Raw genomic sequence first — 16,997 nt, 5'->3', positions numbered from 1 at the left:
ACACACAGCTCTTCCTGCTCCAGGGCCAACCACAGCTCGACTCACCAGCACCCCCCGGTCGTATTGCCCTCTGTGCCTGCTCTCTCTGTGTCTGACATGTCGCAGCTCATGTCAACCTTTCTCTCATCCCTGTGCTCACAGGCTTCACAAAATCCCCTTGCACATACATCCCTCCATCCCTTCTTCTTCTTCTTCTTCTTCTTCTTCTTCTTCTTCTTCTTCTTCTTCTTCTTCTTCTTCTTCTTCTTCTTCTTCTTCTCTACCTTCAGCAGTCCACAGCAACCCAGCTTCTGCTTACCTTCCTCCTTTAGCAGCTAACCCCGTAGCAACAGCACCTCACCCAGTAACCCAAGGGGCCATGCTACATGCTAACCCATTAGCCGACTCTTACCCAGTACCTTCTTTTCCCAACTGGTATATCCTTTCCCCCCCCACTCCCCCATCCCTACCTCATCCCTTCCCCATCCCTACCCCATCCTCCCTGTGCAACCAGCTCCACTCTAGCCACAGCAACACCACCCACCCATCCAGCCAGCCTCCTCAGTCTATCTCCCTTCCCCCGTGTCCCCCGTCTTGCGCCAGCAGATTCTCCTAGGTAACTACGTAGACTTGGCTCAGCTACTACAGCCATCAATCATCGACACTAGCCTGCCCAGGGAAATACAAAATACAGACCAACTTCGGTTTAGTCCAGCTGCGAAATCCATCACCTCTGAGGTCTAAGGACTTAACCCCCGCAGAGTTCGCCCTAGCTTTTTCCCTTTACCGCGACGTCATCTGCTCAGTCTATCCCACACGCAGAACCGAGTTGGACGACCTCCTCATAGAGCTCGACATGGCCTTACACTTCGGAGACTCAGGTTTTTACACCTACCACGTCCACTTTGCTAGACAAGCCGCCGGCCACATCAAGCAGTTCAACCAGGGAACATACTGGGGCGCTCTGGACTCCGAGCTTTACTGCCGCATCTTTGCAGCACGCGGATCCCTCTCTTGCCAATTATGCGGAGCCCCCTCCCACCCGGCCTCAGCGTGGTCAGTCAGCGCCCCACCACCCGAGCCACCCCGCTCACTCCCCTTTCCTTCAAGAGGCAACGCCTCAACCTTCAACCGCCTGTCACCTGCCGCACTCCCATCATCCCTAGGCCCGCAAACAAACGTTCACCAGCCAACACCCCCGTTTCAAAGGGCGTCGACAGACGCGGAAGGCCAATCCTCTACCAGGGAGGCAGGATAGTGCGCAACAATTTCAATGACCTAGGCTGCTCTCTTTCTAGCTGCCGCCTCATGCACATCTGCTCTTTCTGCGGCGGCGCTCATGCCAGGAGCACCTGCCCTCACAACCCAACTACACCAGCAGATTGACTAGCACGGCACCTCAGCACACCCGTCAAGATAAGCAACTTAGCTACCGCCTCAGAGAATCATCCAGATAGTTTGTTTACTTTCTCAACAATGGCTTCACCCATAGTTTCCCCCAGGCGTAGCAATACTGCCTGACACATCTCACATCTGCCACAACCTTCAGTCCGCTTTAACAGAACTTCACACCTTCGACACCTTACTGGCCAAAGAAGTCAAAGAAGGATTCATGATAGGCCATTCGATAGTCCCCCCTTTCCAGTGTCCGCATCAGTCCAGTAGGCATAGCTACTCGGAAATACTCCGGGAAAAGAGGCTCATAATAGACCTGTCTTCTCCACACGGCTCAGCCATCCCGAGCATTAACAGCGTCATTCCAAGCCCAGACTTTTCGATGCAATACGCAAACATCGACCACGCCATCACCCTCATCCGCTCAGCAGGCCGGGGAGCATGGCTCTCTAAGGCAGACACCACCAGTGCACTCAAGATCTTGCCTATTCACCCAGACTCCTGGCGTGTCTTTGGAGCGTACTGGAAGGGATCCTATTACTTCTCAGTACGCCTCACATTCGGCTGCAGAAGCAGTTCCAAAATCTTTGATTCCCTTTCAGAAGCTCTGTGCCGGATCTTGACAAACAACCACAGACTCCCCTATGTGCTCCATCTTATCAACGACTTTCTCACTGTCACTCCACCATCCACGCCCCCCTGCCACGGGCTGAACACACTCATACCAACATTTTTCAGACCTTGGCATTCCTCTTTCTGAAGAGAAAACCTCAGGGCCAACAACCTCCATTGAGTTTCTAGGCATCACCCCGGACTCAATGTCTTTCCAGGCTTCTCTGCCCTCAGAGAAAGACCAGCGCATCACTCTCCTCTTGTCAAACTACTTATAGGCAGACAGATGCACAAAACGGCAGCCGTTAGCCCTCCACGGCAAACGACTCTCATATTCACACTCCGAAGGAGTAAAACGGATCAGCTGGGAATTTCTTTCCCCATCCACATCTTTACATTACATTACATTGCATTTAGCTGACGCTTTTATCCAAAGCGAATTCGACCAACAAAATACAAACTTGAAGAAAACAGAATCATAAAGTACATCAGTTTTCATCGAGCCAAAACATTTCAAGTGCTACTCAACTGGCTTTAGGGAAGCCAGTCCTTTATTAGTATATAAGTGCTTTGTTAGTAATTCTATCGCTCAAAGTGGAGTCGTGGAGAAAGAGATGATCTTCCGCCTGAACTCGTATCCCAGCCCATACGAGCCACTAACCAAATACCTCAGCGCAAGGTACGATGCACACGCAACACTCTTTCTCACCGAAACAGGGGAAACGGCCACACGTTTCTGGTTCCAGAGACACTTCCACAATGTGTTGCTTATTTTGGGGATATGTTCAGAACATTATTCGAGGCATTCCTTCCGCATTGACACAGCGTCCACAGCAGCTTGTGTGTGTGTGTGTGTGTGTGTGTGTGTGTGTGTGTGTGTGCGTGCGTGCGTGCGTGCGTGCGTGCGTGCGTGCGTGCGTGCGTGTGTGTGTGTGTGTGTGTGTGTGTATTAAATGATCTTATCAAGTTGTTGTTAATGTGTTTGCTAACAGGCCAAAGTTTCTCTCCTCAGAGGACGAAGGAGAAACCTTTTTTGTTGACCGCCTCGGACCAATTACTCTGTGGACACGGCTGTCATCTGAATACATTGCATAATGTTACTGAGAGGCCAACACACACACACACACATGCACACACACACACACACACACACACAGACACACACACACACATGCACACACATACACACGCACACACACACACACACACACACACACACACACACACACACACGCGCGCACACACACACAGGTGTTTGCCTCTCAGTCACATGATGCAACGTCTGCATCCTAGCAGCAGACAAACCTATAGTGTCCAGCCTCTTCAGAGTGGATCATTACAGGGGAGGGGGCTTCCTCTCATCATGTCAAAGCTCTCACTAACAAGCTGAGTAACATACACTGCTTTATTGTTAGTTCCCACATTGAATCTTAAAACGTAATTGTTGATGGTTGTTTCAGTTGTCTAACTATTGTCTTTAATAGTTGTCCTCATTATATTGAATGCTTTCAAGGTTATCGTGCTGATCTGAACACAAGTATAACAAATGTAAATGTTCCTACACTTTCAGGCATGGAACCAGTAAGTCAATAATTATTCTGTATGAGTGTATTTATATGTACTGATGCACTGAGAGTGTTGAATTCATTGAATATGTTATTCTTATGCAAGCTTTGATTAACATGGTGTGTATGCTTTGGATTGTTCTCACTTTCATTATCCTTCATGGTGATGATGCTATATGCTGGCTGGGGCACGTGTAGCCTTTTTTTCAGGTCTTCCTCTCCTTCCTTTACCGGTTGCTCTCTGAATGCACCTCTCTTTTTGCTTTAGGTGCACAAACATTTGAAATCTGAGTGAAATACTGTTTCAATAAGTGAGACATGCCAGGATTGTGGTGCATGTAGTTTATGAGAAGGTCTTAGTTTGTGTACATCACTTCTTCGGTTACTTGGAATGTATATTTCCTGTTGTCAGGTCCAACTGTGAACGTTTGCCGTTCACATGCATGCAGGTTATTGTGGTTTTTAGTATTGTATGTGTTGAATTAGGACATGTTGCAGTTACATTCCCTCCTTTTATCCAGAGACAGAAAGCCTGAGTCAGTCTGTGAACTCCTGTTTGAATAACTGAGACAGGCCAGACCTTTGCTGCATGTGGTGTGTGTGGAGGTGAGATATTCCCAGCACAATATTGTCACGTACAACCCTAGGAGATGTTACAATTCACATGCATGCATGCAGGCTGATTTTGTATACATGTTAATATATGAATATTGAGTAACGTACGTTGTTTTATTGTTAGTACCTGGACACAGGTAGATAATCATACTGTTTACATGTGTATACTGCTTCTGCATGCAAGTATTTGTGCACATATATGTATTTAACATAAGGAAAGAATATATTCTCACTTATATTGACTTACTTCAAATGAGATTATATTGATTATTGTCTGCTTGTGACCTTTCCTTAAGTCTTGCTTCTCCTTTCTATAACTCTTGTTCTTTCTATGAATGTGATCTCTGTTCAGGCCGACTTGCAAACATGAAGGAGGCAATGTGTACGAGTGTGAAATAATGTTTAAATCAATGCGAATTACCATGTTGGTGGTTCATGTAGTTTATGAGGCTTTTTTCCTGCCCTTCATTTGTGTGCTTCTCTTCTCCAGCTCCCTGAAGCTAAATTCAATATTGTCAAGTGCAAGTGTTAGGAAGGTTGTAATTCACATGCACGCAGGCTTATTGTGTGTTTGCATTACTGTTGGTGTTGAATTACGACATTTTCCTCTGAACATTTCCCTTGTTGTGCATTTATATTCCCCCTTCCTTCGCAGATATAGAGAGCCTGAATAAGTCTGTGAACTACTGTATGTGGAGGTGAGATTTTCCCAGAGGTTATATTTAACATGGTCACATACAACTGTTGGAGACTTCATGCAGGCTGATTTTGTATTAATATCTGAAATGTAGCTAACAGCATCTCATTAACAGTTCCTGTATTGTTCCTCTCTTTGGAGCAGACATGAAGAGCAACAGCAGCCTGAACCCTCCCTACTTTCAGTTGACCCTGTTTGCAGACTTTGGGCCCCTCAGATACCTGTTCTTCATCTTGTGTCTGTTCATCTATGTGACTATAGTCTCTGCTAACATGCTCATTATTCTGGCAGTGTTCCTGCAGAAGTCTCTGCACCAGCCCATGTATATTTTCATCAGCTGTCTGTGTGTAAACTCTCTGTATGGCTCAGCTGGATTCTTCCCCAGGTTCCTGCAGGACATCCTCTCTGACTCTCATTTGGTCTCACGTCCATTATGCCTTATTCAGATGTATGTTATTTACACCTATGCTTCCTGCGAGCTGACCATGCTCACCATCATGGCCTACGACAGGTTCATTGCTATCTGTCAGCCCTTACACTACCACAGTAAAATGACCTTCAAATGCGTGCAGGTTCTTGTGCTCGTTGCTGTTTTCTACCCAGTGTTTAATGTTGGCTTCATTCTCTATCTTAGTGTTAGATTACCACTGTGTGGAAATAAACTGAACCGGATGTTCTGCTCTAACTGGCCTGTGGTGCAGCTCTCCTGTGTGGACACCACTCTGAACAACATAGTTGGACGGTTTCTTGTGGTGACTGGCATCTTCATCCCCATGTTCTTCGTCCTGTACACATATCTACGGATTCTGCTGGTCTGCAGCAGGAGATCGTCTGAATTCAGAGGAAAGGCGTTACAAACCTGCCTGCCTCACATCGTGTCCTTTATGACCTACTCCATCTCTCTCTTCTGCGAGTTGTGTTTGACTCGATTTGAGGCTGGTCAACTGAATCCAAGCATCGTAGGTATTTTGTCTTTAGCGTATCTGATTATTCCCCCCCTCAATAACCCTATCGTGTATGGCCTGGGTCTGCCTCAAATCAAAGGAGTCGTGTTGAGATTTCTGAAGAAGGGCCCTGCTGCTGAAATATAAAAGGAATATGTTGACCATGTTAGATTGTGTTTCCGATCATAATTATTTAAAGGGATGCATGATTAGATAGAGATCAACATAAAGCACAACAACAATATAGTATATGCTTGATTTAACTTGATTTGGCTTGAATTTCCCTCAAATGTTAAAATATCACTATTCTGTTAAATGTAATAGATTTAAAGTTAGAACACATATTATGTTCTGCCTCTTCATGCATATTTAAGTTCAATATTAAAATGTATTTTTTTAACATATCCTCATAAAAAGTTGATTTGACAGGAATTCAGGTTTACTGTATGTTAGGCATTGTGATGCTACACCACTTACTGTTGTTATTGTGTTTTAATATTTTGTTGTGAAGCATTCACCCTTTGTTACTATAATGAAAATGTAATGATGTAATATATTCAATAAACAACAGTCTACAGCCATGTGAGTCCCTGCTTTTTCACCTTCACTTAAATTAAATGCTATTGTTAGCCATTTGGAACATGTTAAACCTTGAAGCATGCTAACATTAGATGATTATCAGTGCAGCTGAAGATTATGGGAATTAATAAACTATAGAGCTTTCTATGTTTGGCCCCCTGCCTTAACTTTAATGTTATACGTACAGTAAATTACAAAGATCGGCAGTTTTTTGTCCAAAACGTTTGCATTGGTGAACTATTTTTGCAAGAACATATTTTGTGAAATGTTAGTAAGATTGGTCACTTTCCATGCAGGTGTAGTGTGAATGTGCTGTTTTGTAAAGAAAGTGTTTTGCATTAACATTTGTAATGTATCTATGATAGAAGTAGAATAAACACTAAATAACCAAATATAATATCACGAAAAGCGGGCCTGAAACCTGAGATTCACTTTTAGGACTAAACTTGACAGTTTTTATTGTGGTCTTGGGTTAACATTTTTATTTTCAAAAATATATTACCTTCCACGAAATTACATATGGAAACATTCAGGGATTGTCACTAACAGCTGGCTTACTCGAGATCAGTGTTTCTAAAACTTTTTCATACCAAGGACCACCTAACTCCACAAATATCCAAAAACACATCGTTTTTTACAAATCGCCTGAAAATGGTACAAACAAGTGGCCACATGTGTGATGAAGGTGTTTATCTGGGCTATATCATGCAATTGAAAGTTAAACCTAAGCTCACTACATTGCGGAGATATTCCCACGAGAGTGCGGAAAACTTAAATTGATTTATTTAAAATGTGAAATGTTACCAATATACTCACGGACCATTAGGTGGCGCTGACGGACCACCAGTGGTCGGCAGACCACACTTTGAGAAGCACTGCTCTAGATACACTGCACTTTTCAACAGCTCACCTCTGGCTGGCAGATAACTGTAGGTTACATTGTAACCGTTGTACTCTGAGTGAAAGACTATCTCTCCACCCAGCTACATATTCCATATGTATGGGAGAACCTGACAGATGAGGTGGATAATTATGTAAGACACACCAGTAGTACTGGCACGCACGGGTATGTAAGGCACAGGTGTGCGTGATCCAACACAGTCTCACTCCCTGATAGTCCAATAGCGACGCTTGGTCAGGGTCCTTTGGCGTGCAGTTGTGACGCGCCGAGTCCCCTTCAGCTTCATAAACGGATGCAAAGAGCTTTCAACTGATTGCAATGTATTCCCATCGGCGGCGGTATTTCATGCTCAGGGAAGCACCGCATCAAATACCGTCAATATGTCAGCGGCAGTTAAAGGCAATGTGAGCGTCCATTCTGATTGGATAACAGAGGATTTTACATCCTTACTGTTGTGACGACCCCTCCACACCACTCGCGTTCCGAGGTCTCTCTCTCTTCTTGTTTGCAGGTTCCAGCCAGGCCCGGCTCCAGGATTAAATGACTGAGGGGGCTGTTAAAAAATCCGAGGGGGCGACTTTTTTTTCACAACAACGAAAAATACTGGCAATTTAATGAATTGACACACCAAGCTTTTTTCCTTCTCACCGCTCTACAATCGCTTTGCTTCTTTATTTTTATTCCGGATTTACCCCTCTCGTTCTGTTCTTTTCCTCTGATCTTTAATAATAGATAGTAGATAGTTGATAGATAGATGACTGCACTTTGGTTAACAGGGATTTGAATTCAAATATGAAGTGCTTTATAAATGGAACCCATTATTATTATTATTATTATAGATAGATGGCTGCACTTTGGTTAACAGACTAACATTGATTTCCTCAATTTATAAATTGACAGGCTCTGTAATTATACCATAACCTTTTCTCCTCTATCCCTTAACTCGTCTTCCTATACAGATTTACTTACCTACTATCTACTCTAGTCATGTCAGGATTAAAGAACAATTATTTTCAGGATTGAATGTTCAAACCAAGGCCTAAAACCTGGCATTTCATAAGAAAGTGACTAATATATAAACCAAATAGAATATTGGATAAAATACTACACCAAATGGACAGACACAGATTAAAAATACAAATATAGTCCCCTGGTTTGTGTCTAGAGTCTAACTGCCATGAGAAAAATCAAATCAATGTTCCAAAATCCGCCACTAGATGTCGCTCATTGTACCAATACGGTTTATATAATACACAACATATTATTATTATTATTATTATAGTAAAAGGGCTTGCTTTGGCAAAAACCTGATCCATACAGGCATCCCTAAATAATAACAAGTAACCATCGTGTGGAGCTATCTGTAGTTGTCTGTCTTATTTTTTGTTGATTTCATATTGTTTTCACAGAGTTGTGCAAATGAATTTCCTCCTCGGCACAATATATCTAAACTAATTTAATATTCAATCCCACACATGACGATTGAGAACATAAATTTGTAACTTACCTCGTTTAAAGCACTTTTGTTGTAATACTATGGATTTAGTTGTCAGTACTAGCCGAGATTCTTTTGTCCAATATCTCGCGGGCAGGTACATTGAATTAGAAGTAGAAGGGTTAAGGGGACTCTACCCGCCTTAAGAGACACTATTTTGGGATACAATTTCTCCATTTTCACTCCTTTTCTCTGGTTCTCCCAAAAGATAACAGAGTTTTTCCTGACTCTGGAGGAATGTATGGAGAGTTGTCAGGTGACTCTATCCGCCTTAAGAGACACTATTTTGGGAAACAATTTCTCCATTTTCACCCCTTTTCTCTGGTTCTCCCAAAAGCTAACAGAGTTTTTCCCTGATTTCTCACTGATCGAATGGCAAACGCGACCCGCCATCGGAGGGTCTTCTCCCCCGGTCCACGTGCCGGTGCTCTGGCTGTCGGTTCCTCCAAACTGCGGGTTCGACTCTGACTCTATTTTTGGATACATTTGATCCATTTTCACCCCTTTCTATGGTTCTCCCAAAAGTTAACTCAGACTTTTTCTGACTCTGGAGGAATGCAAGGAGAGTTGTCAGGGGACTCTACCTGCCTTATTTTCGGATACATTTGATCAATTTTCACCCCTTTCTATGGTTCTCCCAAAAGTTAACTCAGACTTTTTCTGACTCTGGAGGAATGCAAGGGGTGGAGTGCTCGATGCAGGCGAGCTGTGCGCCACCCTGTCAGAGAGCAGACGTGCGTCCCTTCTCCGGGCGGTTCACAGGCTGCGACAGGGGCGACAGTGACAGCTTTAACTGTCATGCAGACCCTGGGTCTCATGGCGGCTGCTCACATTGCGGTTCCGCTCGATTTACTGCATATGCGCCGCCTGCAGAGGTGGTTCTCCAACCTGCGTTTAGATCCCAAGAGGCACAAACGACGTCTGGTGACCATCCCCCCCTTAGTGGAGGGCAACCTCCGGTTCTGGGGGTCCCCGGATCACCTCAGGAGGGGGTCTCCACTGGGACGGGTGACCTCCTACATCACAGTGTTCACGGACGTGTCCAGAACAGGATGGGGAGGGACCTGCCTGAAGAGGGCTATAGGTGGGCGCTGGTCTCTAACAGAGACACGGCACAGAAACCTCCTAGAGCTACGGGCGGTAGTGTTGGTCCTCCAGCATTTCATGCCCCTAATTCAGGGGAGACATGTACTGGTCAGGAGTGACACAGTGGCATACATCAACAGGCAGGGCGGAGTCCGCTCCGCCGCCTTGTTGACTACAGCGGAGAAATTGTGGTTAGACCCCTCCACATTCCGGGACTGGAGAACAGGGGGGCCGACCTCATGTCGAGGGGCGGCCCCCTGCCAGGCGAGTGGGTGCTTCACCCGGAGGTGGTGAAGCAGATCTTGGCCCAGTTCGGGAGAGCGGAAGTGGATCTGTTCGCCAGCTGGCGCAACAGCCACTGTGCCCTGTGGTGCTCCATGTGGACCCGCCCTAGGGGGTGGACGCGTTTTCACAAGAGCCATGGCCAAGGAAGCTGCTATACGCCTTTCCACCGCTGCGTCTCATTATCCCTCTCCTGGGGAGACTGAGGCGAGAACCTCTGGCAGTCATCCCAGTAGCACCGGATCGCGTCGTGGCACCGTGGTACTCAGAGATGACACAGATGAAGGTGGGCCAGCCCTTCTATGAAGGTAGATATGGTGCAAAATGCGAGAGCGTGAAAACCTGATGTGAGCACTTGCAGAAAAAAAAAGAGTTTGTGTGCATACATTTACACTTGTATAAAATATCCACGTAACTGTGAACCAAATGTACACTTGTATAACATATCCACGTAACTGTGAACCAAATTTACACTTGTAAAAAATATCCACGTAACTGTGAACCAAATTTGAAGTCACAGAAAAAAAAAAGTGTTGTAGCTTGTAGAAAAAAAAATGAACTTAGTGATGAAATGTTCACTTGCAGAAAAATACATATTTTTTAAATATATTTTCCATTACAACTGCAACTTTATTTATTACAACCTCTCAAATCAGTCATTACAACTTGACGAATCTGCTCTGTGGCAGTATACATCGACGAATCTGCGGTCTTGACTTTTTTTGCTACACTTCTTGCGATAAATGTGTCGCAAAAGTAATTTTCACCTGTATATGTGGGGGAGGGAGGGGGGTTGGAGAGAAGGGGCGGAGCTATCAGAAGGACTAGGCTCGGGTGACTGCGGGGCTAACGGTTCGTGTCCCTACCAGTCCGCTGACATGGCGCATCAATCAACGGTACATTTTGCCCATTACTTGCCCAGTATTACTTTGAATATTATTATTGTGATTGAGGATTAAATCCGCTTTGAAGACCACCGTTTTATATCGTGCAGTTTAGCGGCAAAATAACGTCCGTTAGCCAGCTAACGATAGCTTTGTTGAGTTTATGCTAGCTAAACAAGTAGTGGTTGTAGTCTATACAGCAGTAATTCATATATTATAGCCTACTGCTTTGGCACTAACGGTTGATAACCGTTTATGAAAATAAAACCAATTGAACTGTACTGAAATAATGACAAGTTTTATAATTGTCTTGGGCTCCTGCTGTGTTTTTAAAACCTTTGTAAATTATCCATGCTATTTTCTATTTAGAACGAAGACTTCAGAATCTTAAAATCCCTTAACGTTTGTATGCAATTGTGCTAAATTCAACTCTGGAATCAAGCAAATATTAATATGTTTGCATGACATTAGTTATTTATATTTTGCCATCACTGAACTATACGTGTAATACATTTAAGTCAAGCTAAGGTACATGTGTTACATGTGTACAGCTAGTTAGTGCTCTTACCTGTGAGGCCTCCTCCAAACAGCATAATAACCAGACTGTATCATTAAAACTAAGTACCAGTTCTAGATCCTTGACTTTAGACAAACAATTCAAAAGACAACATGTATTTAAAGACCAATCTTTATTTGAAGGTGCCTCTTAACCTGAGATATTAGTTATACAGTAATAGTATTGACAATCTAAAAAAACTGAGCAACTCAACAGTCAACTTTATGTTTCTTATTGTCTAAACCATTTATTATTTTCATTTTCCCCCTCTCATATTCAGTGTGGACGGATTGAGACAGCGTGGTGTCCAGAGGGCTGCAGAGACTTCAGGGAGAAACCTCCGTGTGATGGACGTCCTGTCTGTTGGTTTGGACTGAGGGTCTTTCCTCAGCGAGGAGGACCAGGGCTGATGAAGGAGCCCATGCTGGGCAAAGCTGATACCAACTGCACAGGCCTAGTCTGTCACTTTATTCGACTAAATGTGTTTACTTATACATTTAATAGGTTTACACCTTCTGTCCATATGTGCTTTTTATTTAAAACATTTGATTAACTTTTGGTTCACATTTCAATAAATTGTATTTGCATTCCTTTTGTCCATTATTTTTACTGAAAATGTTAGATTACACATTCACATCTGACTGAAGATAGCCCCATTTATTTGTGACATTGCAAACTCTGCGGTACAAGACACAAGTGATGTGAAGCTCCTAAAGTGAGGCAAATAGAAATAATCAGCTGATGGAGTGTAGATGTGGAAATAGGTGCATTCGATCAGCTGACTATGTTTTTCGCCACACTTTATAAGCCTGACTATAACCACCCCTTCTCTGAGGTGCAGGCAGCGTCACAAACAAATGATGGTCCTGATAGACTACAAAAATATTCAGTGTGCAGATCTTTGTTTTCACAATAAAAATAGTTTCTTAGTGAATGTCCTGTACTGGTCTTAAAATCTCATAACATCAGCTTTTAATGTTCCTCTTGGATGTTCTTCTTGACCCTCAGAGAAGGAGAAGATGTCGTGTCTTTCGGGCATGTCCTTTCCTAACAAAAATTACAGCAAACATAAAACATTATTGCAGAACAAGTGTGTTATTTATGAAAGAGGTGTGTTTGTGTGTTATGGGGCTGTTATCATTATTTTTTAATTGTAATCAGATTATGAATGAACAGTATGAAATTCATCAACATTGAAATATATGTTATTATCAAAATAATATTTAACTGTTATCAAAACGTAGTGCAACTGTAGAAGCTTGTTCTGTTGTCTCACTGAAAGAATAACTTTTACCACGTTTTTTACAGACAATATTGAGAGATAAATAGTAGCAGTTCTCACTATGTGTTAAATATCTTTGCCTTCAATACATTCAATTAGAAAGCTGACAGTCATATTGCTTGTTAACATCTAAATGTGACTTTTTGCATGGAAAAAACCCTCAACTTAACTGATGTGTAGATGATCTAGTATTTAGTATTGTTTAATGGAATGTATATCAGTGTATTCAAGTCAATACTTCATTCATTTAAACCAATATCTTTCTTGATTCTTTGTACAGTATGAAAAAAGAGTAGTTGTACCTGTGCTGAAGTTCACTGCTGTGAGGAGTCCAGTTCTGTCTCTCACTCTCTGGTCCAGCCTGTCTGCATCACCTGGACACTTTAAACAAACAGATATATATGTAAAGTACCATGTGTACAAACAATATAACTGATTCTCTTCTGTTGAACATGTTGGATTGTGTATTGTCCGAGTCAGGGTCCTTTTTATTTTACTGTAACTTTGGAAATTGTGTTACCAATGCTTACTGTTTATTTGATATCAATTTGTAATACAATTAATAAAAACAACAAGGTTTGGGTTCGTTCTTCAGATGACTGTGACGTTAACTTGTAAGCTCAATAATGAACTCCAGCTCAACCAACCATATTGTAATATCTAAGTAATCATCTTGAAATATGACATTAATAATTGTAATATACACACATCTTATTGTGAGGTTGATTTCACATACACTACTTCGACGTTAGCTAAATAGAAAATAGCATGGATAAATTACAAAGGCTTTCAAAACACAGCAGGAGCCCAAGACAATTATAAAACTTGTCATTATTTCAGTACAGTTCAATTGGTTTTATTTTCATAAACGGTTATCAACCGTTAGTGCCAAAGCAGTAGGCTATAATATATGAATTACTGCTGTATAGACTACAACCACTACTTGTTTAGCTAGCATAAACTCAACAGAGCTAGCGTTAGCTGGCTGACTGACGTTATTTCGCCGCTAAACTGCACGATATAAAACGGTGGTCTTCAAAGCGGATTTAATCCTCAATCACAATAATAATATTCAAAGTAATACTGGGCAAAACTTACCGTTGATTGACGCGCCATGTCAGCGGACTGGTAGCGACACGAACAGTTAGCCCCGCTGTCATCCGGTTCGACCTGACTGTGACTGACCCAAGCCTCGTTGTTCTGATAGCTCCGCCCCTTCGCTCCAACCCCCCTCCCTCCCCCCACATCTACAGGTGAAAATTACTTTTGCGACACATTTATCGCAAGAAGTGTAGCAAAAGTCAAGACCGCAGATTCGTCGATGTATACTGCCACAGAGCAGATTCGTCAAGTTGTAATGACTGATTTGAGAGGTTGTAATAAATAAAGTTGCAGTTGTAATGGAAAATATATTTTAAAAATATGTATTTTTCTGCAAGTGAACATTTCATCTCTAAGTTCATTTTTTTTCTACAAGCTACAAAACTTTTTTTTTTCTTCTGTGACTTCAAATTTGGTTCACAGTTACGTGGATATTTTTTACAAGTGTAAATTTGATTCACAGTTACGTGGATATTTTATACAAGTGTAAATGTAAGCACACAAGCTCAGATTTTTTTTCTACAAGTGCTCACATCAGGTTTTACACGCTCTCGCATTTTGCACCATATCTACCTTCATACCTCCTCCGTCAAAAAAATTCATTCCTGTTTTTCAAGCTACCATCCGCACAATATCGGAAACCCGGTTTTTGAGAGGACTCAGAAAAAAAACGGCTGTTTCACATCATGGAGGAATGTGTCCGCAACATAAGTGCTTTGGCTCGGATACAATTGTTGCATGGAGACCCCCCAGCATGGTTCTTACCAAACTTTAAGTTTTTGAACTGGTCTCTGGAGGAATGCAAGGGGAGTTGTCATGGAATTATGAGACACTATTTTGGGATACAATTTCTCCATTTTCACCCCTTTTCTCTGGTTCTCCCAAAAGATAACAGAGTTTTTCCTGACTCTGGAGGAATGTATGGAGAGTTGTCAGGGGACTCTACCCGCCTTAAGAGACACTATTTTGGGATACAATTTCTCCATTTTCACCCCTTTTCTCTGGTTCTCCCAAAAGGTAACAGAGTTTTCCCCTGATTTCTCACTGATCGAATGGCAAACGCGACCCGCCATCGGAGGGTCTTCTCCCCCGGTCCACGTGCCGGTGCTCTGGCTGTCGGTTCCTCCAAACTGCGGATTCGACTCTGACTCTATTTTCGGATACATTTGATCCATTTTCACCCCTTTCTATGGTTCTCCCAAAAGTTAACTCAGACTTTTTCTGACTCTGGAGGAATGCAAGGAGAGTTGTCAGGGGACTCTACCTGCCTTATTTTCGGATACATTTGATCAATTTTCACCCCTTTCTATGGTTCTCACAAAAGTTAACTCAGACTTTTTCTGACTCTGGAGGAATGCAAGGGGTGGAGTGCTCGATGCAGGCGAGCTGTGCGCCACCCTGTCAGAGAGCAGACGTGCGTCCCTTCTCAGGGCGGTTCACAGGCTGCGACAGGGGCGACAGTGACAGCTTTAACTGTCATGCAGACCCTGGGTCTCATGGCGGCTGCTCACGTTGCGGTTCCGCTCGGGTTACTGGATATGCGCTGCCTGCAGAGGTGGCTCTCCAGCCTGCGTTTAGATCCCAAGAGGCACAAACGACGTCTGGTGACCATCCCCCCCTCAGTGGAGGGCAACCTCCGGTTCTGGGGTCCCCGGATCACCTCAGGAGGGGGTCTCCACTGGGACGGGTGACCTCCTACATCACAGTGTTCACGGATGCGTCCAGAACAGGATGGGGAGGGACCTGCCTGAAGAGGGCTATAGATGGGTGCTGGTCTCTAACAGAGACACGGCACAGAAACCTCCTAGAGCTACGGGCGGTAGGGTTGGTCCTCCAGCATTTCATGCCCCTAATTCAGGGGAGACATGTACTGGTCAGGAGTGACAACAGCACCACAGTGGCATACATCAACAGGCAGGGCGGAGTCCGCTCTGCCGCCTTGTTGACTACAGCGGAGAAATTGTGGTTAGAGCCATCCACATTCCGGGACTGGAGAACAGGGGGGCCAACCTCATGTCGAGGGGCGGCCCCCTGCCAGGCGAGTGGGTGCTTCACCCGGAGGTGGTGAAGCAGATCTTGGCCCAGTTCGGGAGAGCGGAAGTGGATCTGCTCGCCAGCCGGCACAACAGCCACTGTGCCCTGTGGTGCTCCATGTGGACCCGCCCTTGGGGGTGGACGCGTTTTCACAAGAGCCATGGCCAAGGAAGATGCTATACGCATTTCCACCGCTGCGTCTCATTATCCCTCTCCTGGGGAGACTCAGGCGAGAACGTCTGGCAGTCATCCCAGTAGCACCGGATCGCGTCGTGGCACCGTGGTACTCAGAGATGACACAGATGAAGGTGGGCCAGCCCTGGGCAATTCCCCAGTTCTGGGGGGCGAGGTCTCAAGAGGCAGGTGCAATCGGGGCGTTACCCACTCTGGGCCGTCCTCTCCAGGCTTGGCTCCTGAGAGGGACAGGCTGAGACAGGGTGGATTGTCTGACAACATTATTCAGTCTATCCAGGCAGCTAGAGCGGGATCCACCACAGCCTGTTACAGGCCAAAGTGGCTGGGATTCCAGCGATGGTGTGTGGAGCGGAGAATAGAGCCCCTTTCTTATGAGTTGGGCTCTATTTTATCTTTCTTACAGTTACTGGTGGACAGAGGGCTTGCTCATTCTACGGTGAAGGTGTATGCAGCAGCCATCTCATCCTGCCATGAGGGATTTGACGGCAGGTCAGCCTTTTCTCATCCACTGATGTCGCGGTTTTTACAGGGGGTGAGGGAATGCTCCGGTTTTGGCACAAGATTAACATGGGATCACTCCGGTCATTGTACGTACTTCGTCTCACTGGAATATTAACGGTCAGATTGAATACAACATCGACCCAATTTCTCCGGTCAATGACGGGAGAGTTTTGAAAGTGACAAAACACTGTTTCACACATTTAAAAACACTTAAACAATTAAACAATGTTTACCCAGGATTCAGGCACCATCCCTGGCTTGTAAAATGTGGTGATGCGCCCTGGAGGTATCAGA

General features: G+C 44.2%; 1 protein-coding gene and 1 long non-coding RNA gene across 2 annotated transcripts; one reads left to right on the top strand and one right to left on the bottom strand.

The window, feature by feature from the left end:
- Window positions 1-4,849: 4,849 nt before the first annotated feature.
- On the top strand, window positions 4,850-8,569 carry LOC117443087 (olfactory receptor 4E2-like). The gene is made up of 3 exons (XM_034079027.2): window positions 4,850-4,864; window positions 5,008-5,920; window positions 8,527-8,569. The coding sequence occupies exons 2-3, from the start codon at window positions 5,010-5,012 to the stop codon at window positions 8,567-8,569; spliced, it is 954 nt and encodes a 317-aa protein (XP_033934918.2). The 5' UTR covers window positions 4,850-4,864; window positions 5,008-5,009.
- Window positions 8,570-12,539: 3,970 nt separating this feature from the next.
- Window positions 12,540-13,412, bottom strand: LOC139433505 (uncharacterized). Its single transcript, XR_011642957.1, has 2 exons — window positions 13,175-13,412; window positions 12,540-12,637 (listed from the first exon to the last, which is right to left on the bottom strand). It is a non-coding gene; the product is annotated as an uncharacterized lncRNA (long non-coding RNA).
- Between the last annotated feature and the right edge of the window lie 3,585 nt (window positions 13,413-16,997).

The sequence above is a fragment of the Pseudochaenichthys georgianus genome, unplaced genomic scaffold (assembly GCF_902827115.2).
Source record: "Pseudochaenichthys georgianus unplaced genomic scaffold, fPseGeo1.2 scaffold_534_arrow_ctg1, whole genome shotgun sequence".
Taxonomy (NCBI): Eukaryota; Metazoa; Chordata; class Actinopteri; order Perciformes; family Channichthyidae; genus Pseudochaenichthys; species Pseudochaenichthys georgianus.
This window is presented reverse-complemented; position numbering and strand designations above follow the sequence as displayed.